Source organism: Canis lupus, chromosome 30, assembly GCF_011100685.1.
Source record: "Canis lupus familiaris isolate Mischka breed German Shepherd chromosome 30, alternate assembly UU_Cfam_GSD_1.0, whole genome shotgun sequence".
NCBI lineage: Eukaryota > Metazoa > Chordata > Mammalia > Carnivora > Canidae > Canis > Canis lupus.
This window is the reverse complement of record NC_049251.1, coordinates 24,825,860-24,852,568: the sequence shown is the minus strand read 5'-3', so window position 1 is coordinate 24,852,568 and position 26,709 is coordinate 24,825,860. Positions and strand designations below refer to the sequence as shown.

At 42.5% G+C, this 26,709-nt stretch overlaps 1 protein-coding gene across 6 annotated transcripts; it reads right to left on the bottom strand.

Moving 5' to 3' along the window:
- Nucleotides 1–361: 361 nt before the first annotated feature.
- Nucleotides 362–8,919, bottom strand: GCNT3 (glucosaminyl (N-acetyl) transferase 3, mucin type). 6 transcript variants are annotated; one of them, XM_038580570.1, is made up of 4 exons: nucleotides 8,762–8,919; nucleotides 6,546–6,785; nucleotides 4,960–5,197; nucleotides 362–3,483 (listed from the first exon to the last, which is right to left on the bottom strand). In XM_038580570.1, the coding sequence occupies exon 4, from the start codon at nucleotides 3,427–3,429 to the stop codon at nucleotides 2,110–2,112; it is 1,320 nt and encodes a 439-aa protein (XP_038436498.1). In that variant the 5' UTR covers nucleotides 3,430–3,483; nucleotides 4,960–5,197; nucleotides 6,546–6,785; nucleotides 8,762–8,919; the 3' UTR covers nucleotides 362–2,109. The 6 variants fall into 6 exon arrangements, with proteins under 6 accessions (XP_038436498.1, XP_038436499.1, XP_038436496.1 ...); XM_038580571.1 differs by having other exon boundaries at nucleotides 4,960–5,146; XM_038580568.1 differs by lacking the exon at nucleotides 6,546–6,785.
- Between the last annotated feature and the right edge of the window lie 17,790 nt (nucleotides 8,920–26,709).

Below are 26,709 nucleotides of genomic sequence, written 5' to 3'. Positions count from 1 at the left end.
GCATACAACAGAAATATAGTTGTTAAAGCAATGCTTACCAAATCAAAAAGAGGAAACACTCAAACCTTGAGAGGTAATACAAACATCATTGCTCAACTCACAATTTTTCTTGATCAGAGGAAGGTTAAAGAAACAGGTATGACTCAGAGGAAAGGAAAAATCAACAGATATGATGGTTTAATTGTATGAATTCTAAAATACACTAAACAAATGGGGGAATAATTTGACCCTTCTGATATGAAGACCTCGTGTTATTAAATAGAGAGCACCTCCTATATGCACCTGAATGTACTTCTAGAGAAAATTTCAGTGCTTGGAAAATTCCAACAACTTATCCCCCCAAAATGACAAGTTCACATTCTTATCTTTAAGAATTATAATTTATTTCACATGATAAATTACAGAGGAAGTTGACCATGAGACCAAAGACCCGAGTTCTTTTTCACATGCACTAAGGGGGGCTTTTCTGCCCACATCCCACAGCCCCCTCAGAGGAGGAACAAGGACAGTCACAAAGGCTAATAGAGAGGTCCATGATCAGCACTGCTAGGAACAGACCTCACAGGGCTCATCTGCTGGGCACATGGCTACTCATCGGTCATCTCTGGTGGGGTTGGGAGCAAGGTGAAGAGGACTCAATATTGCAATGTAGGTAAGGTGGGGTGGTCAAGGCCCATTACCAAAGGAGTACAACCCTACAAAAAAGTAACTTATAATTAGAAAATTCACTGTGTCACTGAGTTGCAGGAAAAGTTGATTGTGAGAGAGAACTTAAATGAATCAGAGATGGACACATTAGTGACATCATGACATCACAGGATCATTCAAGTTACATTAACTTGTGTATAAATCCCTCTTCCACAGCATACCATAAGCAGAAGAATAGCTGCACTATGTATAAGATATGCCTCTCTTTTTATATAACATCCCTTGCCCATCACAGAGGAGTACGACGAATAGCCAATTGCCTTCCAATTGTTTAACATTCATCTCTGGAGCTTCAGAAAGAAATATTTCACTGGGCAACATTTATTGGGGGTGGGAGGGAATACACACACACACAATTGTCTCCCCACAAGGAAATGTATAAATCACAGAACTACAAATACCGACCATTCCATTCATATACTTAAATAAGAGTTTTGACTAACAAGGTCTAACTTGGAATACCCAGACTTCCTGATTTTGCTAGGCAGTCCTAGTTCATGCTTGTTTCCCAACCTAATTATTAATAGTGTGGTATCCCTCTTCCCCATTAAAATGTGTTCCAGTTTGGACAATAAATTCTATGATGGCCTTGCCTAAATCGCTATTATCTTTCTAATGTGACATTAAGCTTTGGCTGTGAAGCTGGCAAAATTAATGCTGTAACTGACCCATGAGGATATGAGTGGTCAAATTGGTTAAATTGTCCTGCTTTTTCCCTTATGGGGAAGTCATGAATCTGTCAGTGTAAACAAAATGAGGAGGGCTTTTAATAATGAAAGATTCAATTCTGTTCCTCTATATTCTTTTGAATATGCTATTTGCATACCCTGCCGTGATCACTTTGGAATAATGGAGATTCTCTTGCCAGACACCAGGGATTTTAAATGTCACAAATAGTTACTTTTATCTTATTTCTGGCTTGCTAGACAAAAAATAGAAGTAAGGACTTTGAATCAAGAGCTATTTATTTTTAAGTTAATAGTACCCAAAGGCCCTCTTTCCACTAAGTCCCACCCCATCCCCACTACCAAAGCCTAGAATTATTAGAACCAGCGTTCACACAGAGTAGAAAAGCAGACACCAAGCATTCAACTGAAATCCAGGGTCCCCTGCCACACTACCCTCCCCTTACTCTCCCAAATCGCTGGTTTGATTCTGACTCTCACTCTGTGAGAACATCAGTGGGAGAGCTATTAGGAGTGAGGTGAGTGCACACCCAGTGTTCACCCAGGACAGCAAGTAATAAGGCAGGAGATCTACTTACCCGCACCCCCATAGCAGCCCCCTGACTTGGGGATCCCAAAGATTTTAGAGCCCCACCCCACCCTACTGTCCCAGCACCCCCTGGGCATGTCTGCATATGTTCCTGTCCCACAGGTAGCAATATTATGATGGGATATCTCAGAGTTCAGTCCCATAGATGGCCTTATAACGTAAGTACTCTTCTAAGCACTGAAGAACATTGTCATCCACCTTTGGGTCAAACTTGTTGGCCAACAGGTGATGGTTTTGAAGAATCCAGTGCAGGTCCCCAATCCCATAAATACAGATAGACCGCTGGTGGATTCCAGAGCAAGGGGCATAAGGTGCCCCCATACTGATGTCTCCCTCATGGCTTTGCCACTTGACCAGCCTGGCAATGGCTATCATGTCTGAGATGTGAAACTTGGGATGGTAAGGAATAGAACCGGGCATCCATGGTGCACGCTGAAGGGTAGCCCATAGATGCTCATCGGGGCTATAGGTGTCCTTTACCCATTCAATCAGTCTTCGAGACTTGGGGTTCTCTAAGACATGTCGGACGAAGTCTCGAGAAGCCACAATATAGGCATTCCCTGTGAATATAGGTATATTCTCAGGAGGAGGATCCTTCATCTTGCTGGTTATGTACAATGTGTCTGTTACCTCATAGTGATATTTCCAGCGAGACTTCTTGTACTCAGTAGGTTTTTCTGACTCCATACTATTCTTCCCATTCAACATCTTGAGGGCCAGGACTATCTCCGCATTGGTCTTTATAGGAAAGTCTGTCCCACATGTATTTAGTAAGTATTTCCATGGCACTGAGCTCCGGAGCAAGTCTTCCATACAGTTCAGGTCAGCCTGCACCCTGGACCAGGAGGCATAAACCACCCGAACCAACTTACTGGCTATGAAGACATTTGGGAAGCATGAAATAATCGCCTTGACTGCCTCTTTGAAAGTTTCTGGGGATTTCTCATCCACATGGACACAGTATATGTTCTGAGGAGCATACAAAGCTCGCAGCAGTCTTTCAAAGTTTTCTATCTTCTCATGGACCACCATAGAGTATGCAATTGGGAAGTCTAACTCTTCTTTGCTCAGAGGGAACCGTATGAACTTCCTTTTGGCCTTAAAGTGCTCACAGTCTCGGGTCATGTTAAGGTAGTCCGTGTCTGTTAAAGGCTTCCGCTTCTTCTTGACCTCCAGGTTGTCCAGGAGAGCCTCCGACACTGCTTGCCAGTCCCCTCGGATGATCCTAGAACAGTTGATGGATCTCTTTGCTGGCAACTTCAGCGACTGGTACAAGATGTCCCTACAGTGCTGGCTTCGAAAATCTCTGGACTCCAGATCCAGGGAGTCAAAGTCACATTTCAATCTAAGAGAAAATCTCAGAGCAACAACAGCCAGCAGCACATAGCAGCCCAGGGCCCACAGGTAATGCTGCCGGCAGCGCTTCTTCCACCAAATCATCTTCATGGAATGAGAAACCAGTGGAGTTTGGGCACAGGAAAGCAAGTAGAGGATGGAAGCCTTGGACAGAACAAAATGCCTTCAATTACAAACTAACCCTGAATGTATTCACAGGAACAGCAAGTTCAACTCCAAAGTGATAGCGAAGAGGTATTTCTTCTCTAGACAAGTATCCTTGGTCAAGACCTGCCTAGGAACCTCTTCCTCTCAGCTTGTCCATGGAGGTCTATAACTTGACCCTACAAACTAGCTGTTCATGCTGGGCTCCAGATCTGGCTCCACCTCCACCCCAAGAGAAAAAGACAGGGAAGCAGAACTGAGTACCGCTGATGTTGAGTAAGAGGAAGTCCCTACCCACCTTTCATTCCTCCGTCTTCACCTCCACCCTTTACCACTCAGTTTCTAACACAGCTCTTATCTGGGGCCTGGAATTTTTAATCATTGTAGGGAGACAATCCAGGAAATTCAGACTCTCGGCATCCATTCTAGAAATGCAAAGATTTAAATCCTTTTAAAAGAAAAAGTACAGGGGCTCTTGGCTGGCTCAGTTGGGAGAGCATGCAACCTTTGATTTCAAGGTTGTAAGTTCGAGTCCCACATTGGGCGTGGAGATTATTTACAAATAAAGACACTTGAAAAAAATAAGTAAAATCAAAAGTACATTGCTAGTTCTTGTTTGGCAATTTGTTATTAGGCTGCTTTCACCACATGTAATTCATTGGTTAGATGTGGTATCTAGCCACCCTTAAAAAAAATGTTCTTAGGGATGCCTGGGTGGCTCAGCGGTTGGGTGCCTCCCTTCAGCCTAGGGCATGGTCCTGGAGTCCTGGGATCGAAGGCCACATCAGGCTTCCTGCATGGAGCCTGTGTCTCACTCTGCTTGTCTCTCTGTCTCCCTCTCTCTCTGTGTCTCTCATGAATAAATAAATAAAATCTTTTTTTTTTAAGTTCTTGAAGTACAAAAAAATGGATATAATCAAAAAATGCATTGTAATCATTCATATAATTAACTCAGTCTATCCAAATTTAAAATATATCTATACTCAGAGACATACAGAGCTATGCATACACAACATTTAATGAGTGCTTTCTATGGGCCAGAAATATTTCTTTACATTGTCCAATTTAATTTTCACAACATACTTGAAGTGCAGTATTATTAGGCCTCTTTCACAGATAGGAAAACAAAAGCTAAATAACTTGCCAAATACCGTGTATATTTTAAGAAGGAAATATGGGACTCATCCCCACACCCCTTATCCCCAGGTTTTTTTGTCCACAAGCCTAATATTTCTTCCTCCAAACCACAGCCACCTTTTAAATAATACAAAACAGGGTACTGGGTACCATCAAAGAAAACCACATGATATAGGGGGGAAAAATCCCTAACAGGAGCAAAACAAAATGTGACAAATCTTCCCAACAAAGACTATTTTCCTTTGTTGTATTCTAAGCATAAGATGATGCCCTTCTTGGTCATAACTTTTATGGGAATCTAAAAGGAAGAAAAAAATGAATCATTAAGAAAATTCTCACCTTTTTAACACCTTTGTTCTTGCTTAGGAAAGGTCACTTGCCAGGGTATGATTGTTTCCAAGAGAAGATGGACTGGAATCCATGGAAGCACACATGTGAATGCCACATCCCCTTCTTCTAACCCCTCCAAAATGTTTCCTGATATTCACAGGATGTCCACGAACAGTCTCAGGCTCCTCCTCAGTCTCTGCGAAGTAGAGAGCAGCAGGTGGCTCTATCACCTTCCAGTTTCCTGCTCCTAGATAAGAGCACAAGCTCACATAATGTCATTCAAGAGCATATGCTCAAGTATGCGTCATTCGGGGAGGTGAATAAGGCAGGAAGAAAATGCTGGCAGTATCTGAGAACACAAGCAGGTATTTTGGCCAGAACAACCGTCTGTAACCATGCTCTCCTGCCACAAAATCATTCATAAAAACCTGTCAATGCTCACACAAGAACCTGAAAGCTTTCCCACCTCCCTTAGCAAGGAACCATAGAAACACAGATACACCCATGCCTCAAACCTTTATTTTTCTTTTAACTTTAGAAAAAGTCCGTACAACCAGAGTTTGTTCTCCAAATGGCAACTGCTAAAAAAAAAAAAAAAAAAAAAAAAAAAAAAAAATCCATTTACCTGTCATTCATTGTTGTTAATAATCTGTGAGTTGTAGAAAATAACCACAGGGTTCCAGATTGTAGACCTCACTCACTAATGTCTGGGAGTCTAGGGTCTTGGTGGTGGAGGGACTGGATTAATGTTTTGGGCTGTTGAGACTTCAGCAAGAGCCCCAGGGGTGGCTTGGGCAATACAGGGGGGCGGAAATGGCTTCTTCAAAACTGCTTATACCGTTTGCCACTATTTCTCTCCTGAACACAACCCTCCCCACCACCTGCCCCGAACAAAGCAGCCTTCCTGGCTAAATATTTGAGAGGGCAAATTTAATATAAAGAACTTAAATAGATATAAAGTTAAATAGATAACTGTAGGAGAGAGGGAGGGGTGTTAGGACACCCTAAATTAGGGAAGTAGCAATTGCTGTAACTAGCCGGAGGAGGAATGAAGACAAGTTTTGGGAATTTTTTTAATTTAAATTTTAGGAAGAAGGGTGCCAAACAAGCTGAAACTCAAGACCTCTGGGATAGGGACACCAGCAGCTCCTCCTGGGGTCTGGGGTCTGGGGTCTCTGACCTCGGAGGAGGGCCTCCGGGCTGAGATCCCACCCTGACGTCTGCCCACCGTTACTGTTACTGGATTCAGCGCAGTTACACAAAGACGCCGCCCCTGCCAGGTAAACAGCCGTTGACATGGTGATGCTCACAGAAGCAGGAAGTAGACAGGAAGTAAACAGGAAGTAAACAGGAAGTAAACAGGAAGTAAGCAGGAGGTAAACAAGAAGTAGGCAGGAGGTAAACAGGAAGTAGACAGGAAGTAGACAGGAAGTAGACAGGAAATAGCAAGAAATCCCGCCTCCTGTCCCTCCAGCGCCCCCTGTTGGCCGAGCCCAACTGGGGGCGGAGCCGACAAAGCAGAAATCCCAGCTGATTCCAAAATGTGGGCTCCATCTGAAGACAATGGCACAGTAATGGAGGTGGGTCACAGTTACCTCCTCCCTGCAAGAACTGGTTATGCAGCCACAGTATAGTCTAGGGAACTTGGGTCTTTTCTTTTTTGGGGCCTCTTCTGCCTGTTTCTGACTGTGGAGATGGAGACAGGCCAATGGGCAGGGAGCCATATAGGGTCATCTGTTCTCCCACTTTTATTGACCCCACTCCACTGGCTCCATCTTCTGTCGGCTTCCATCATTCAGAGTCTGTGTGGCTCTCTCTTCTGAGCTGTGACATTTCTGAGGCAAACACAAGGAAATGGCAAACGCCCGTTCAAGTATCTGAATCTGCAAAAATCTCTCCAATTTCTTTATGTATGACTTTTCTTCGATGGCCTCCTCCAAGTCCCACCTTCTTACCCCTAAAAATCATACCACAGAATCTCTCGATTAAAGGAAAATTTTAAACATTTGATTTTTAAGGTAACCAAATAGGTATCCACTCTTATTTGCTAAATATATGCTAATATAACTTCAATGGGTTGTAAAATACGATGAAATCGGAGAGAGAGACAAACCATAAGAGACTCTTGACTCTAGGAGACAAACAGGGTTGCTGGGGGGAACGCAGGTTGGAGGATGGGGTACCTGGATGATGGGTGTTAAGGAGGGCACTTGAGTAGTGAGCAATGGGTATTACATAAAACTGATGAGCCACTAAACTACTTCTGAAACTAATAATACATTATATGTTAATTAATTGAATTTAAATTTTTAAAAAATCAACTAATTGTAGATATAGTTGGTTGAGATAATCTACATAGTAGGAATACCTAGTAGGTAGTACTTAAAGGCACACCTGGGTTTTGGTAAGACAGTGAGGTCTGAATCCCGGCTCTGTCACCTTCAAGCTGTGTGATGATGGGCAAATTCTATAATCCATCTATGCTTCAGTGATTTCCTTTGTATCATTGGGACTAATACCAATACCTATTTTATAGGATGGCTGTGAGGGTTAAACATGATAACACATGTGAGAGACTTGGCCTAATACCTGCCATATGCAGGTCCTTGATGAAGCTCACATAGGCTCCAGTGCCAGACCACAAAGGCCTGTTTTACAAACAGGATAGCTCAAGGAGGGTACAAGTAGCACTCTTGAACTCTGGATCAAGCGAAGGTGTTGATGCTGGTAACGTGGCCAGATGGGTAGACCAGCAAAAGGCCTGAAAATGTCCCCCTCTCTGTGCCCTCTCTGTGCCTCTCTGAGATTCAGTTTAAGTGGTCAGCGTGAGCCCCGCAGGGATGAAGGGCTGAGCTGCAGCTGAGTCCAGGGAAGTGCAGGAGAAGGAATGGAATGGCTGGAGGTGCAGGAGAATCAGGAGCCAAGCAACCTGCAGAGGTCACTCAGACGGACATTCAGGATGGTCGCACCTTCCACACTTGCAGTCCATGCTGGCCTTGAAGAAAAGATAGGGGTAGGCGAGAGGGAGGCAGCGGTCCCACAGTGCCTGGGAACCAGGCTGTTTCAAGGGCAGGACACCAGACTCAGAGCCCAAGGCCCTTCATTAGAGTTTCTTCTACCCCTGCTGAACCTGGAGGCAAAGGTGTCCTAGAGTTCAGGATGACAGGAAGATATTTACGGTCCCGAGGCACTGAAAATGATGAGGGCACTCACCTCCCTCGACTATCAAAAATAAAAGCAACACGAAACCAGATAATAAGTATGAGAACACAGCTATCTTTGCTCCTCAGGGACCAGTAAGATTCATGAGTTCAGCCTCCCCACTGGGGAAATAGCTTTGCTCTCATCCCCGGAGTTTTGAATTATAAATCCTTATATGACTGTGGGAAGACCTAGGAGTTCTACCAAGAGGGAACCTGGACACTCAGCCGGGTTCCTCAGGGTGCATCCAGAAGAATCCAGTGGAGTTCAGCATTAATTTGGATGAAGGTTCGGGAGACCCTACAGTACTAATAATAGAGTCAGAAGGAGGCCCAGGGCACCAGAATCTAAGCATTTTAAGCTGAATTAACAGATTGGCAAATGCCCCCTTTCATCACTTATAAATTAAAAAAAAAAAAATGATAGTCACACACAGAGAGAGAGAGAGGCAGAGACACAGGCAGAGGGAGAGCAGGCTCCATGCACCAGGAGCCCGATGTGGGATTCGATCCCGGGTCTCCAGGATTGTGCCCTGGGCCAAAGGCAGGCGCCAAACCGCTGTGCCACCCAGGGATCCCCCTCATCACTTATTTTATATGGTGGTGTTTACCTCTGGGAGGCATCAAGCTTCATCTCCTCATCAGGCCAGTAGCTCCTGGAAATCCTGTTCTTTCTGACTCAGCACCCGGCATTGTAGACATTAGAACTCTAAGGCTTCCCGGGAAAGAAATGCTACACTGTGATAGCAGACAGCAAGGGCAACCCCATGCACTGGCAAAGAAGGGAATGTGACTCAGCGAGGCAGAAAGTAAGAATAGATAAGCAGACCCTAAGCCAGGTTAATGTGTTACTAGTGGTAGAGTGGGAGCTGGGGTTTGAAAGGAACCATAGGTACTGAGGATATGCTCTAGGTCGGTGGGCTCTTGGGGAAAAGGGGGCTTTGACATCTGGCCACACAGCAGTGGTTAAAAGACCCAATACGATCAACTCTGTCTCGAATCAGGGCTGGACTACGAAGCCCACGCTCAGCCGCGGGGTGCTGGCTGGCCAGGTGCTCACCAGGCCCTCCCCCTCCACACCCCACAACCTGGAGTATAAAAGGGAAAGAGATTCAAGAAAGAAAAAAAAGACACCTCTCCCCCCCCCCCCGCCTCCCCCACTCTGAATTCAGTATGTACCTATTCACTAGATGCAGGAAAGACTTCCCAAACTAGGAGAGAAAGCCTTCATCTCTTCAGGTGGATACAATCCCACCTGCTCCCTCCTACTCACCATCCCAAGGCAGATCATCCACTCAGTTGTGAAGGAGGCCTTATGTGCTCCCTTCATCCCCCCAGATCCCCAACTTTGGGTGGCACCCCTTTTCTACCAAAGCCAGGCTCGGGACCACAGACCCAGAGGGCAGCCACAGCCACGTTCTCCATCTGCTGGCCTCATAAACCTGTCAAAATGCACTGGATCTCACTGTGGCATGGTGGGGTCAGCGTGAGGACCCACAGGCAGTAGGTTCCCCAGAAAGGTTCCCCAGAATGAACAGAAGCCTCAGTGTCCCTGGGAGGGTCTTTTAAGTACTAGAGTCTTGGAACTATGGCTTAACGGGTATGGGGGACCCTTGAACAAGACAGTTTTAAACTATGCTGGTCCACTTAAATATGGAGTTTTTTTCACAGTGCAAGACTGTATATGTGGTTTCTCTTCCTTATGATTTTCTTAGTAACATTTTCTTCTCTCTAGCTTACTTTACTGTAAGAATACAGTATATAATACATATAATATACAAAATATGTGTTAATCGGCTGTTGATGTTATCCGTAAGGGTTCTGGTCAACAGTAGACTATTAAGTTTTTGGGGAGTCAGAACTTAGACATGGATTTTTGACTGTGCAGTAGTAGGGGAGAGCAACTCTCAACTCCATATTGTTCGAGGGTCGACTGTAGCTACTGGAATTAATGGGTAGAGACTCCTGGAAGTAAGCTATGCACCGAGCTGAAGCTAACTGAAATCCAAACAGGGATTAATTAAAATTAAAAGGATTAATTTTGCTTAGGAAACTTTCTCAAAAATAACCTGCCATAAAACAGATTTAGAAGCATGGTAATAATGAGATTAAGGTGGCTCCCATTGTGTCATTTTTTTAAAAATTTTATTTATTTATCATGAGAGACACACAGAAAGAGGCAGAGACATAGGCAGAGGGAGAAGCAGGCTTCCTGCAGGTAGCCCGATGTGGGACTGGATCCCAGGACCCCGGGATGATGACCTGAGCCAAAGGCAGACGCTCAACCACTGAGCCACCCAGGTGCCTCCATTGTGTCATTAAGAAGTAACCTAAATGGAACAATAAATGGCATGTGACATGGCAGTGCTTCATTCATTCACCCCACTTAATGACTGTTGATTGAGGATATTGCTAAATTTTAATGCTGGAGATAGAGTTGATTGAGATGTTATCTACGTTCAAGGTACTGATAGTCTGAAAATAGATCACAGTGCCATGTGTGAGGGCAAACAGAGACGTGCACTGGATATAACAGAAGCTCAGAGGTTAAAACTAAAAAGGGAATGGTTAGAAATACAAATAAGTACGAGTGATAATGAAATCTAGGGGGGAAAAAAGAATGTATGTCGTTGCCTCCTGCATTGTCTAGGGAAAGGTCTTGGCTAGTGGCTATAGGATAAACAAATATATGGGTTAAAGAAAATGTTCCCTGAGAGAAGTCATTTGGGAAAAGAAAGTTAGATCTCTACCCTATACTATAAACATAAATTTCAGATTTAAATCTAAAAAGAAAAAAACAGTTCTAAAATTTCCAGATAGTGTATAGAATATCTTTATGATACTCAAGAAATTCTTTTTAGTATTACACCAAGACCAGAATATCATAAACAAAAACTAGATTTGACTATATGGAAACCATAAACTAAAATATCATTGGAACTGAGAAATGGGACTTCTGGGAAAGTTCTTTAAAAAGGAGAAGCTAAGTCCTTCTCTGCCTTCTTTGGGAATTCATGAATGCAGATGTAATGGCTTCAGCAGCTATATAGGACCTTGAGGCAACATTGAAAATGGAAGCCATGAGTTGAAAGTCCATTTTTGGACTTTGAACTTTTTTTGAAGTTTGAAGTCCAACTTCATTTATAGAAAAGAGCAATAAACTTATTTAGCCACTCCTTTTTCAGGTCTCTGATAGCAGTCATTCACATATTCCTAACTCATAGTGAAGCGGTTTCTTAATTCAGGAACATTTAGAATCCTAGGTATGAAAAAGGTACATGTTTCAGGGGACTAAGGAGAAGGTAGACAGAACAGGAGCTCTAATTCCCATTCTCTTTACCACCAGCATCATCTGTTTCTTATGAAAAACACAGAGCAGGGGGTGCCTGGGTGCCTCAGTTGGTAAGCATCTGATTCTTGATTTAGACTCAGGTCAGGTCATGATCTCATGGGTCATAGGATTGAGCCCCTCATTGGGCTCCCTGCTCAGCAGGGGTTCTGCTTCTCACCCTGCCCCTCCTCCCACTCATGCATAATCTCCCTCTCTCTCAAATAAATAAAATCTTTAAAAAGTAAAAAAGATACGGGTATCCTCTGCTTTCCTCATCCTACATTGACTTCACTTTACAAAAGACCTATATTAGTATGTGTTAAATCTGAAGAGGATTTTCACTTTTACCAAAAAAAAAAAAAAGAAAGAAAGAAAAGAAAAAAATGTTATCATAATAATAAAAGTCTTTCTAAAAAGCAAAGTGGCTTAACAGAAACGTTCAGAAAGCAGGATACTCTTCCTTTTACACCTGTGCCTTATGAAAATTTTCCCAGGCACACTCTACTTTCAGACAGTGGGGGAAACCCGGGCTCTAGTCAAGTTCCCATTCACGATGCCACGCATCCCATCCTCTGTGCAATCTTGCAAAGATAAAGGGCATCTCACACCAAGCTGACCCAATTACACTTGTGGGAATATTTTTTTAAGTTAAGGGACTAACTCACTTGTTGGTTCTGTGAAAGAGCCAAAAACCAGGAGAGGTTAGAAGATGGTGCTTGTGAAGGGAGACAAGTGCCACTGGGCAGCCCGAGGGCAGGCAGAAAGCAGAAACACACAGTGAGGAGCAAACAGAAATAATTGGGGGAGAATCAGGAAAAACCTGTTATGTCACCAAATGAGTAGCAGAATAAGGAAGCCAGGCCTTGGTGGGGTTAAAGCAGGCAGGATCCTAACGCCGAGGGAAAGACACACATACAAATACGACATCACTCTGGAAGGTGTTGGCTGAGGCCAGAAAAGCTCAGATGAACTGGCACCCCATTCTCCAAACCCATGGATGGAAAGTTTTCTGCTCTGTCCTTTGCAACAGAAGCAAATGGGGAAGAGGATGATATCTGGGATTTAGGCACAAAATCAATTTCCAGGGACTGTCCAGGGCACATTCAAACTGATCACCAACCTGCGTAAAAATCTTCCTCTCCCTTGCCATGTGACTTCAATTAGCTATTGGCTTCTCCAGGTCTCAGTTTACTCCCTGTGTTGAAACTCTAGCCCTAAGCCTTGGCCCTAAAGCCCTAACCTCTGAATTGGAAAAACCAGCTCTTTCAATTCAGAAATTCTCTGATCCTGCTGCCTGGCATCTTTGTCCTGGGAGCAGCATGTCTGAGCCAAGGTTCAAGAATCCTTATTTGGCAGCAGAGCTCACCAAGGAAGGAAGGAAGGGAGGGAGACAGAAGTGAGGAGCTAGCTGGGAATTCTGGAAATGGAAGTCCATGTGGAAATGAGAAGGGCCCAGCTAGGTCAGTGACAATGGGGATAAGAAGATCAAATAGAGAGTTTTTTAAAGGATTTATTTGAGAGAGAGAAAGAGAGAGAGAGAGAGAGAGAAAACACAAGCAGGGAGGAGAGGGAGAAGCAGACTTCCCGCTGAGCAGGGAGCCCGATGCAGGGCTTGATCCCAGGACCCTGCGATCAGGACCTGAGCGGAAGGCAAGTGCCCTGAGACAGGAAGAATTTAAAAGCACCCCAAAGATAGATCTGCAGAGACTTGAAAACCAAATCTGAAAGCTCAGAGCCTTCTGACCCAAAGTTCACGATGGTGACCACAGGTCAACAGGTCACACGAGCTTGGAAAGGAAAAGTCAGTCATGCTAAAGTATGATTTTCACAAAAGTTAAAACTATGAGTCTCCACACATGTGCACCAAAAGCTCATTCAATTCACTCATTAAAGGGAGAGGAGAAGGAAGGAGGTACATCTGGCTCAAAGAACATCCTAAGAAACCGGCTATTTGTACACATTTATAAGGGAATGTTAAAATAAAGTTCCTAGTTTAGATACAAAACTGGTCAATACCCTCCGAGATGATACAACATCATCACATCCGGGATCTTCTACTGAGCACAAATTATTTGCATCTCTACAGAACAAGACCTGAAATTACCAGGTAAGTTCACTGAGTCTGAGACCTTAACTAATAGGAAAGCCAAACAAATGATTGTTCTTCCAAATTAGTGGTTCTCAAGCAGGAGAGATCTTGTCTCCCAGGGGACACTTGATATTATGGAGAGACATTTTGGGTCACAACTCAACAACTCTGGGAGCTGGGGCGGTAGAGAGGGATTGGCATCTAGTGGGCAGAGGCCAGGGGTGCTGGGGAATGCCCTACAGTGCACAGGATATCCCCCATGACAAGGGATTATCCTGCCCCAAATGTCAACAGTGTCAAGGGTGAGAAGCCCTGCCCTAGATAATTACCCCTGGAAGGGCTTGTGAAAGAATGCCCCAGAGCACAGCGTCATTGAGAAAATATGCCGCCCATCTTTTTTTCTTATTTATATGTTAGAAATAATTTTTAGTGATAGTAACCATCAACCATCTGCCTTCAAAGGAAAATCAGGTTTTTTAGATTTTTTTTTTTAAAGAGAGAGTGTACAAGCTGTGGGGAAGGCGCAGAGGTAGAGAATCCCCAAGCAGACTCCCTACTGAGCACAGAGCCCACATGGGGCTCAATCCCACAACCCCCAGATCATGACTGGAGCTGAAACCAAGATCCAGAGGCTCAATCAACTGAGCCACCCAGACACCCCGAAAGTAGGCTTCTTTTTACAAACATTTCACCCAAGTCTTTTTTTTTTTTTTTTTTTTAAGTTTTTCTACTTAACCTTAAGGACAAGAGAAAAATTCACTTAAAACAGAATGCCCCTCCCCGTTTACTGGGCATATGGTCTGATTAAGCTCTCATAGCAGGTGCTGTCCAAATTTTTGGATTTTTCTAGGGAGCATGAAAGTACTTGTAGATTTCTCAAAAACAAGAATATTTAACTGAAAAGAAAGCAAGAACAAAAAGATGCCCTGATGTAATTGGAGGAAGCTGAGAGAAGTGACAGAGGTATAGGTCACAGGAAGGACAGACACAGGAGGAGACAGGTGCTGATGACCGCGCCAGCTGATCCAGTCTGGACACGTCATCTTCCCTCTTGTCTCTGCCCTGTCGTTCCAAATCTCTGCCATCAGCACCAAGGTCATGCTTTTCAATCACATCTTAGGCTCTTCTTTCCCTCCCATCTACATGCACGCACTCAGAAAAGCATGTGTGGAGCAATCATTGCTAGGCTCTGAGCAGAGAAAGAGCAGTAAGCAGAATGGTGTTTCTGCAGACTGCCAAGGTCCTCAGATGTCTTCTTGATTAGCTCTCCACCCCCGTTCCTCTCCTTTCTCTCCCTGGTTCAGGCTCTGCAGCCATAGCCTTTTATTCCCTTCCTCCCAGGGTAGCTTCTCCTGCCTTCAGATCATCACCCTAAAGCATAGCTCTGCCCGTGAAACTCCCTGCTAAAAACAAATCCCAGGAACTTCCCTTTGCTGGGGCTCAGAGAATAAAATCCAGTCACCTACACTCAGCAATCAGACTCCTTCACACTTAACTCCCAGGCTTCCTTGCTCACCCATACTGCCTCATAAAGCACCATTCCCGGCTCGCAGGACAAATGGCAGCTCATTTTTGGCAGCTCCCTCATCTGCAGATATCATAAGGCACCAACCAATATCTCTGTCATGCTAGAGTAATGTTTTTTGGCTCCAAAATAAATATTCCTAGTGTGAGAAAACAAATTATGATCATCTACAGCATGTCTTCAGGAGATACTTGTAATAGATTTTTCATTTTAAAAATAAATTCTGATACTTCTAAACATTTAAAGGTATAGTTTTAAAAACATAATTTAAAAAAAAACAAATTTTAAATAATAAGTTATTTGGGGGGAAAAAAGAATTTCTTCAAGGGAAGCAAGTGCTAAATTTTTAAAAAATTATATCTTCACAAAGAATATTTATCATTCTTTCGACCTGTGCTGGATACAAGGATATTCATGGTGGACCAAGTATAGGCCCTTACCTCAAGAACTTTAACAGATAACTGGAGAACCAAGGCAGGCATTAGATATGTGTAAGGTGTTTTGGTAGTAAATATGTGGCTCAGAAAAGACCCCTGAAAGTAGTTACATCTAGGCTGAGACCTGATATTTTTATCTATTTATTTTTCTCATTTTGTTTGATAAGCAGAAAGCTTAAAACCTGAACAGACCAATTACTAGTAAGGAGATTGAATCAGTAATTAAAACCTTCCCAACAAATATAAGTCCAGGACCAGATGGCTTCCCTGATGAATTCTGCCAAACACAAAGAAGAATACTTACTCTCCTCATGTTCTTCTAAAGTTAGAAGAGGAGGAAACACTTCCAAACTCATTTACGAGTCCAGCATTACCCTGACATCAAAATCAGACAAGGACACTACCAGAAAAGAAAATTATAGGCCAATATCCTTGATGAACATAAATGCAAGAACCCTCAACAAAGTATTGGCAAACCAAATTAAACAATATTTTAAGAGGATCATATACCATGATCAAGTGGGATATATTCCAGTGATGCAAAAATGGTTCAATATCTGCAAGTCAATCACTGTGATACCCTAAATTAACAAATGAAGGATAAATATCATATGATCATAGAGACAGCAAAAGTATTTGATAAAATTCAGCAACCTTTTCGGATAAAAACTCTTAACAAAGTGGGTTTAGAGGGAACATACTGCAACATAATAAAGGACTTTTATGACAAACCCACAGTTAACATTTTGCCCAATAGTGAAAAGCTGAGAGCTTTTCTTCTGAGATCAGGAACAAGACAAGAATTTACACTCTTGCCACTTTTATTCAACATAGAATGGAAAGTCCTGTCCAGAGCAATTAAGCAAGAAAACAAAAAAGGTATCCAAATTGGTAGGGAAGCAAAACTCTCTATTTGCAGATGACATGATACTATATATAGAAATTCCTAAAGATTCCACCAAAAAACTCTTAAAACTAATAAATGAATTCAGTAAAGTCTCAGGATTTATATAGAGAAATCTGTTGCATTTCCATATACTAATAACAAAGTAGCAGAAAGAGATTTAAAAAATAATCCCATTTATAATTGCATCAAAAAAAAATACCTAGGGATAAATTTAATGAAGGAGGTGAAAGAACTGTATTCTAAAAATTATAAGACTTTGGGGATCCCTGGATGGCTCAGCGGTTTAGCATCTGCCTTTGGCCCAGGGCGCGATCCTAGAGTCCTGGGATCGAGTCCCGTGTCGGGCTCCTGGCATGGAGCCTGCTTCTCCCTCTGCCTGTGTCTGTGTCTCTGCCTCTCTCTCTCTCTCTCTCTCTCATGAATAAAAAATAAATCTTTTAAAAAAATAAATAAAAATAAAAATTATAAGACTTTGATGAAAGAACTTGAAAATAACACAAATAAATGGGAATATATACCATGCTCATGGATTGGAAAGATTGATATTGTTAAAATGTACACACTACCCAAAGAAATCTACATATTTAATGCAATCCCTATTGAAATACCAATAGTATTTTTAACAGAACTAGACCAAATAGTCCTGAAATTAGTATGGAACCATGATAGTTTGATGGAACCCAAATAGCCAATGTAATCTTGAGAACGAAGAACAAAGTACCATAATTCCAGATTTTGAGTCATACTACAAAGCCATAGTAATCAAAATAGTATGGTAACAGCACAAAAATAGACACATAGGGCAATGGAACTGAAAGAGAGCACCCAGTAATAAACCCACAGTCAGTTAATCTATGACAAAGCAGATAAGAATATATAGTCTCTTCAAAAAAAATGATGCTGAGCAAATTGGACAGTTACATGCAAAAGAATGAAACTGGACCATTTTCTCACAGTATCCACAAAAATAAATAGAAAATGGATTAAAGACCTAAATGTGCGACCTGAAATCATATAACCCTTAGGAAAAAAACATATGCAGGGTCTGATTCTAGATTTTAGCTCAGATCAATAGATCTCTATTGAGACTACACCAAAATAAAAGCTTTTGCACAGTGAAAGAAACCAACAAAACAAAAAGGCAACCTACTGAATGGGAAAAGATATTTGCAAATGATGTATCTCATAAGGGGTTCATATCCAGAATATATAAAGAAGTCATACAATTCCACACCGAAAAACAATCTGATTTTTAAAAATAGACAAGGGTGCCTGGGTGGCTCAATCAGTTGGGCATCCAACTCTTGATTTCAGCTCGGGTCATGATCTCACCTCAGGTCATGGGATCAAGCCTGGCAATGGGCTCCATGCTCAGCAGTCTGCTTGAGATTCTCTTTCTCCCTCTCCTTTTGTCCCTCCTTCTACTCATGCTCTCTAAAATAAATAAAATCTTTTCTTAAAAATGGCCAGAGGATCTGAATAGGCATTTTTAAGAAAAGATTTTAGAAAGACAGGGAGTGACTGAGAAAGGGATGGGCAGAGGGAGAGAATTTTCAAGCAGACTCCTCACTGAGCACAGAAAACACAGAGCTTGATCTTGTAACCCATGAGATCATGATCTGAGTCAAAACCCAGAATGGGATACCTAACAGACTGAGCCACCCAGGTGCCCTCTTAATAGACATTTTTGTATAGAAGACATATAGATGGCCAACAGACACATGAAAAGATTCTCAAATCACTAATCATCAGGGAAATGCTAATCAAAGCCACAGTGAGATATTATCTGACACTTGGTCAGAATGGCTAATATCAAAAAGACGAGAAATTACAAGTGCTGACAAGGATGTGGTAAAAAGGAAACCTTCATGCACTGTTGGTAGTAATGTAAATCGCTGTAGCCACTCTGGAAAACAGTATGGAGGTTCCTCAAAAAATCAAAACAGAAATGTTATATGATCCAGCAATTCCACTGCTGGGTATTTACCCAAAGAAAACACAAACATTAACTCAAAAAGATACATGTAACCCTATGTTTACTGCAGCATTATTTACAATAGCCAAGATATGGAAGCAACTTAAATGTCCATTGAAAGATGAACGAGTAAGGAAGATGTGGTGTATATACACACAATGGAATATTACTCAACCATAAAAAGAATGAGCTCTTGCCACTTGTAACAACATGGATGGACTAGAGGGTATTATACTAAGTGAAATAAGTCAGACAGAAAAAGACAAATGATTTCACTTATAAACCCAACACACACACACCCTCCCTCTTATTTTCTCTCTCTCTCTCTCCCAAAATAGGCATAAGTACAGAGAACAAACTGGTGGTTTCCAGAGGGGAGGGAGATATGGGGATGGGCAAATTAGGTGAGAGGGATTAAGAGGTACAAGCCTCCAGTAATAAACTAAGTCAGTCATGGGACGTAAAGTACAGCACAGGGAATACAGTTAATAATATTGTAATAACTTTGTATATTGACAGGTGGTAGCTACAGTTATCATGGTGAACACTATGTAGAATTGTCAAATCACCATGTCATACACCTGAAATTAACATTGGATGTCAACTGTACTTCAATTTCAAATAGAAAAAGAAAAATGTGGTATAGATCTACAATGTAAGATCATTCAGCCATAAAAAAGAAGAAAATCTTGTCATTTGTAAAAACATGGATGAAACCTGAAGGCATTATATTTAGCGAAATAAGTCAGAGAAAGAAAAATACTGTATGATCTCCGTTATATATGTAATTTAAACAAAACAGAACTGAACTCATGGATACAAAGAATAGATTGGTGGTTGCCAGGGGCAAGATTTATGGGGTAGGAGACATGGGTGAAGGTGATCAACAGCTAAAACTTCCAGTTGTAAGTCCTGGGGATATAACGTAGAACATGAGAACTATAGTTAATAATATTGTATATTTGAAAGTTGCCAAGAGAGGAGTTCTTAAAGGTTCTTACCACAGGGTGGGGAAAAATTGTTAACTATGTGAGGGGACAGTTTACTAGGCTTATTGTAGTGAAAATTTCACAATGTATGCAAATTTCAATCATCATGTTGTTGATACTAATGTCATGTCAGTTGTATGACAATAAAACCATCATTGCCGCCACCCAATCCCCACTTTACAGCTGTGAGATCCTGAGTAAGTTCCTTAACTCCTCCAAGGCCCAGTTTCCTGTCTCCAGAGTGGTGTTGTCAGGGAGAAGTGGGTGGGCAGAGGCAAAATAGAACCACTTCATAGATTTTTGAATATTAATGAGGCCCAATGAGTCATAGAGGCTCAATCAATAAAATGCAAGGTTGATTATTTTCAAAGTTTACTATTTGATAAGTTCAATTAATAATACCTTTTCCTTCCCTGACTTGCTCTTACCAAGACAATCTTTCTATAGATAATTGGCTACTTAATACTCCCTGCAGCACAGCTGCCACAGAATGGAGAAGGGCTAAATGCAGTTATATATCTACCTTCCTACTCAAGCTCTATGTGTAAAACCCAGCAATGAACAGGGAGGCAGTAAATATTTATTGGAGTGCGAGAGACTGAGCTCTCTAACACAGTAGTTGAAAGGCATGAAGGGCTAGGTGTTTAACCTTGCTCCTCTCACTTCAGGGAAAACCACGAAACATTCCAAAGCCATTTCTCCAACAATGTTGATTTGTATTTGTGCAAAATAAACACAGAAGTCTCTGCCACAAATGCCCTCATCATTTCTGGTGAACCACCATTTTTCTCTGCCTAGATGAGGCAGGCAAGAAAGTCCCATGAAAGGGAAGGGATTAAGACAAAGGGAAATTTAAGTAAAGCCTGAGGTGATCATTTAAATGTATTCAAACAGATCAGCTTGGACTAGTAGCAATATGTAAATAGGGCTGTCTAGGTGTGGCTGACCAGTTGGACCTTATGATCAGGTCCAATGCCATCATCCTGTGTCAGCTGTGGTCTCCTGAGACCCAGAGTGAAGGAGACAAACGCCTCTCAAGAAGATGACAATCAGAAATGTCTCAGAAGCTTGAGACTACTTTTCACGTTCTTTTCCTAATTACCACATTTCTTTGAATCAAAGATGCTATTGATCATAGGATATATCATTATTTGATGAGCCATTGAGGAAGAACAAAGGCCACCACTAAATCCAGAAACAGAGCTTTCTGGTCATTTGGAATGTTTACTTTGTGCTTAAAGAGCTCCTTCAGACTCATTTAGGCTCAAATAACCTACCACCTGTGCTCAGAATCTTGCTCTCTCTGGAATGGTGAACATTGACAGTATAATTTTGAGGCTGTTGAAGAACCTTGGAGTTTAGTTGGCTGCATTTGTAGTTTTGTTTTGGGCTCAACTGAATCACTAGTCTCTGGAAATTGAGCAGCTTCTATTCAAACTCAATAGAAATCTCCTAGCAGATGACTGACCAACTCCTTAATGATAGTTCTGTCACATTGGTCACTGCTTTGAAATCTGTTCTGAAGAACTTGGGAATTCTTTCCTTGTGTGCCTGGGAAACTAGCAGTAAAAAAAGGTTGTGTTTTTGTTTTTTGTTTTTTTATTCATGAGAGACATAGACAGAGAGGCAGGGAGGGACATAGGCAGAGGGAGAAGCAGGCTCCCTTCGGAGAGTCTGATACAGGACTCGATCCCAGGACCCAAGGATTATGACCTAAACCAAAGGCAGGCACTCAATCACCAAGTCACCCAAGCATCCCAGTAATAAAGTTTTTATGGCCTTATAGCTAACCCTTTTTTCTAATCTCTCATAAAATACTCTGTTGGTTCCTTGTAAGAAAATGTAAGATTTTGGTCATTCCTCCAACAATGGACATTTGCTTTTCTAATATGTAAATCTATGATTTTGTACTTTTTTGTAATGTTATATAATGGTGATGGCTTCATGGGTGTGTGTGTGTGTGTGTGTGTGTGTGTGTGTGTGTAGAAGAGGAGAAAGAATTGAATATGTTTAGTTCAACTAATCACCTGAAATATATTTAGCTTACTGTATGTCTATTATATCTCAGTCAAGCTGCTTTTTAAAAAAGCATTGTAAATCACTGATGGATGGATAAACAAAACATGGTATTTACATACAACGAAGTCTTATTCAGCCTGTAGAAGGGGGGATCTGATACATGCTACAATCTTGATGAATCTTGAGGACATTATGCTAAGTGAAATAAGTCACAAAAGGACAAATAGTGTATGAATCCACTTATATGAGTTACCTAGATTAGTCAAAATTCAGAGAGGAAGTAGACAGAGGTAACCAGGCTGGAGGGAGGGGTGAATGGGGACTTAGTGCTGCATGGATAGAATTTCAGTTTGGGATGATAACAAAGTTCTGGAGGTGGACAATGGTGAGGGTTATACAACATTGCAAATGTACCTAATGCCACTCACCTGTACATTGAAAAGTGATTAAAATGGGGGGGGGGAGTGGTTAAAATGGTATATTTATTAAACTCAACATATATCATTCCAACAATGCACCTACCTCTGTTAAAGAGACAATTTGAATAGCGATGACCATGTTTTCCTGCACATAATTTCCATGACAACTACATCAGGACTGTGGCAGGCCAACAGCGCTCAGATACCGTTGATGGTGAGAGATCTTAAACTGGAACGAATGTCTCTGAGAATCAACAAGGTATGATTTTTAAAGGTACAACAGTTACATCTTCTGTGAAAGAGCTGTTGACCCCGTCTGTTCCAAATACTCCTGCGAGACCTGGCCCGGCCCCTTGCAACCAGGGTGCATTTATTTCATGTTGATCAAATAAAAAACGAAGATTTGTTAACACTGCCACAAGAAAATCTTCCACTACCAGCTTCTTTCTACTTAAAATTTTGATCAGTTTCCCAATTCGGTACCACAGATATAGACAGCTTCCAGATGTGCACAGAAGGCAACATGTTTCTGCCTTTAATCTGCTGCTTCATACTAGATGATGTACATTCTATTATCTTTTCATAAACATCCTCAAATTAATAAATACGATTCCTCACAGTGTCCCTGCTACCTGTACTTAGGCTTGTCTAGGAGCTATAGAAAGAGCTTGCTCCTTGAGAGGAAGAAATCAGCTGCCCCCTCTAAAATAACACAGAAGTCTGAGCAGATAAGAGTAATGAGTGGTTAGAGAAAGCGAGATAAACTGTTAAAAACATGATTGATCCTTAGTGACTTACTAACGGTGGAATATTTTTCAACTGCATGTTAACTGCTTTTTCAAAGAGCCCCTTTAAGTTTGCTAACTTAGAATTACAGGGACTACTCTTCTCCCTACGGTGTAGCACCCAGTCTGTTTGCCTTACCTCGATGTTACTCCTCTGCTGATCCAAGGTGACACTTCGAAGGGATCTCAGATCATAATCAACGAGAAAGTTCTATCATTCTGATATGGTAGGAGACTGGTCTGTGGGAGCTGCTCAACTGGCCAATCACCCCTCTCCATCCTTCCCACGGGGCAGTTCTCTTAGGTAATCTCACAGTCCTGTAACATTCTGGGTCTGAGAACTTTTTATCCCCCAGCAAAAGACAGCATAGGCAGACCTACTCTTTGTCATATGAAAATTGTGCAGAGTAGTATAGTCAATGTTTCCATTCTTTTGCCCACACGGGCTCATGTGGGTGTTTCTCACCCCGTGGAGACCATTCCTGATGGTCTCCAGACTGGGTTCTCTTGTTCCCTGGTAAATACCAGGAAGTCAGAGCTTCTATCTGGTCTCTCTCATGACCCGTCCCCCTGTGAATAGTTCTTCAGCCCTGCTCTCAGCTGTGCTGGGGCATCCCTCCTTACCCACGGGCCACTGCCTCCTAGGAGAAGAGGGCATGCCTTCTCCTCAGGCACCAAGGGAAGTTTGGCCTTGTTGTCCACCAAAAAACTACCCTACAATATTGTCCAGGTAGGTCAGACTATACTGAATATTTGGAAGAAACTCAAGGAAATATTCATTGTAGAAGGAGTATAATTAAAACTATGTGTCCAGGAAATTAAACTCCTCACAAAGCCCCCACCCCCAACTCCTAATTTAGATTCCCAGCTCACTTCATATCCCCTCTGCCTTTCACCTGAAATACCAAGGCCTTCTACTCATAGGAATTGAGCTTACTCCAGGGTCCCCTGCCCTCTACTTGCTATACATTTTCCACGGTCTGGATCTGGAATCATATATCAGAGTGAGGTGAGAATGCTGGGGTTTGTGGCTGGGCAGGATATTCGGAGATTCCGGCTTTCACCCCCAACCCTTCAGGGAAGACCCCGCAGTTCTAATATTCACACGCTCCACTCTCTTCCCTCAACAGTCCAGCACAGAACATGCAGAGAAATAATAGTTCTGAGACAATATAGTATAAATCTCAAGGGAGGGAGAGAATGTGTCTCCCAATTGTCTCAAGCATTGCAAGGCACCTCCCTCTCACAATACAGCCAATAGCCCTATTACACAAAGCAGCTCCAATTCTTTCTCTTTGTTCTCTGCTCTCCAAAGGGGGCATAATTTGATTATGATAATGCCCCAAGTCTGGCAAATTTGAAAGTCAAAGCTTTTAGGATGCCTGGGTGGTTCAGCAGTTGAGCTTCTGCCTTTGGCTCAGGTCAGGTCATGATCCCGTAGTCCCAGGACCCATCCCCCCACCCCCATCCCCATCCTGCAATGGACTCCCTGCGAGAACCCTGCTTCTCCTTCAGCCCGTGTCTCTGCCTCTCTCTGTGTGTCTCTCATGAATAAATAAAACCTTTTCCAAAAATGTCATTCTATATTGTATATGGAGTATTTTCTATACAATTCTGTAAATTATACACATGAATTATGTGTATAACAATTACATATACATTTGTGTGTACATATCAGTAGAAGTGTTTGTATAAGTACACATGTGTATAGTATTATATAGCTGTTCAAGAACATAAGCCCTTTGTAATTCAAAGTATACCAGCCTGGGGGCAGATCCCTAACTTGGCCTAACTGCACTGATTCCTGAATCATGTAGGAACCCTAAGTTCTAGGAAACAGCAGATTCTCTGAACTTTTCTGCAAATTCTGTAAGAGAGTAGCATCCTTCCATTCAGTAACTGAGCTCTCTGAGCAAAGGGTTCCATGAATGGTGCAATGTGGCCTCTTCATTTGGGGACTCTATGAGCTTGCATTGTGTTTAGTCTGGCGTGCTGACCCATCTGGACTTGTCTGGAGGATGGGGGGGGGAGGGCTTGGGGGTGGGGAGATTAGTCAGGAGTCTGTTTGAATCACTGAAGAGCCTGAGGAAGGAAGATAATTATCCTCATGGCAGTTGGAGAGAGAGACAAGAGGGAAAGAAAGTCAGAGTGAAAAGACATTGCCTCCCGGCCCTACTGCACAGGCAATCTTAAATACAGAAAAGAATCAGGGGGCAGCCTGGGTGGCTCAGTGGTTTAGCACCACCTTCAGCCCAGGATGTGGTCCTGGAGACCCGGGATTGAGTCCCATGTCGGGCTCCCTGCTTCTCCCTCTGCCTGTGTCTGTGCCTCTCTCTCTCTCTCTCTCTCTCTGTCTCTATGTCTCTCATGAATAAATAAATAAAATCTCTAAAAAACAAAACAAAACAAAACAAAACAAAAATCAGGTACTGTACTGGATTCCAGTAACCTCAGAGGCTGTATGTAGCTGCAGACACTAAAACAGGTTGGGGCATGCAAGGCAATTACTGAGGGACGTGCCTGTAAAGGATAAAGGCAGAGTGACCAGAAGTAGAGCAGTGCTTCCAGATGGCAAATTAGGTCCATCATTTTTTGTTTGACTTGTTTTGTCTTGTTTTTAAAGATTTATTTATTCATAAGAGACACACAGAGAGAGGCAGAGACACAGGAAGAGAAAGAAGCAGGCTCCCTGCGGGGATCCTGATATGGGACTCGACCCCAGGACCCCGGGGTCATGACCTGAGCTGAAGGCAGACACTCAACCACTGAGCACCCAGGTGCGCTATGCCCATGACTTGTCAATGGGGAGAGGGAAGAAAGGGTCATGTAGGAGGAGCACCGGACCTCAGCGCAGTTCCCAGGACCTTCTGGCCGGGATGGTAACAAGGGGCCAAGTCGCAGTTGCCTAGTGGAGGAGTCCCGCGCTGGGCAGGAACGGGCAGGTGGTCAGATGAGCTCACGTTGGCTGGGAGCAGCCATGGGCAAGGGTAGCCTCACCGTTCACGAGGTTGTCAGTCAAACCTGCTCCCTGCAGCTTCACTTAAAAGGGTGACATGACTGGGGCACTCCACAGCTAGTACATAACCCTTCCTGAACTTGTTCATGGAGCAGCCTTGCACGTTTCCCATGGGCCTCTCTTGCTGTGGGGAAACTTAAAAAAGGAAGATTGGCGGGAGGAATTACTGTTTGGTCCCAGGATGGACCTGGCACTCACGGTGTCCTTCATCTGCTGTCTACTCTACATTGCCTTCACCCTCCTCTCTCACCTCATAGGCTTGGGTTGGCTTATTGGTGGTTTGATCCAAACCTTCGATTTGGAGGATCTATGCCCTTGGTAATCAGACCCTTCAGATTGCTGCACATGTTGGTTCAGTTACAATGAGGCAAAAGTGTACCAAGAGGATCCACATATATTCCCCTGCCCCTATTTTGTGAAAGCAGATCTGACACTTTCTGACGATAGGGTCAATACTGCTAAGATGAGGACTCCTCACCTACTGTCCTTGGATGTGAGCAATTCAGAGGGTCCCCGTGACAGATATAGATTATAGGCTTGTTGCCCTGGCAAGAGTACATCCCCATTGAGAATAGGATTTCCAGCTCTGCAGAACCTAGAGTTGAGAGGATAGAAGTGGGAAGTCCCACCACGGGCACAGGCCACCTCTGTTTCCACACTCTACTTTGTTACCACCTGTGTCAGTTTGAGTCCTCCAAAAAAACAGAAACAAAATTAGACATTCAAGAATTTTACCGTGGGAAATGCTTGTAAAGCGGAAAGGGTAGCAGTAGGTAGGGAGAGACTTTATTTATTTATTTATTTATTTATTTATTTATTTATTTATTTATTTATTTATTTATATTTATTTTTTTAGGGAGAGACTTTAGATCACAAAACAAGTCTGCTATTTTTGAAAGGAGAGAGGGTGATGGAACTGTTCTGTGCCTTGATATGCATTCATCAAAGCTGATAGAATGATACACTTCGGAGCAGTTTGCTATATATGAATTATACCTTATTAAAAATATTTTTTAAATATGAGATCTATTTGGAATGAAACTATACAATAGTAGAAGACAACATGG

Excerpts from the sequence above, each read along its gene's own strand:
- GCNT3 (XM_038580570.1), bottom strand. The coding sequence starts at position 3,429 with ATGAAGATGATTTGGTGGAAGAAGCGCTGCCGGCAGCATTACCTGTGG.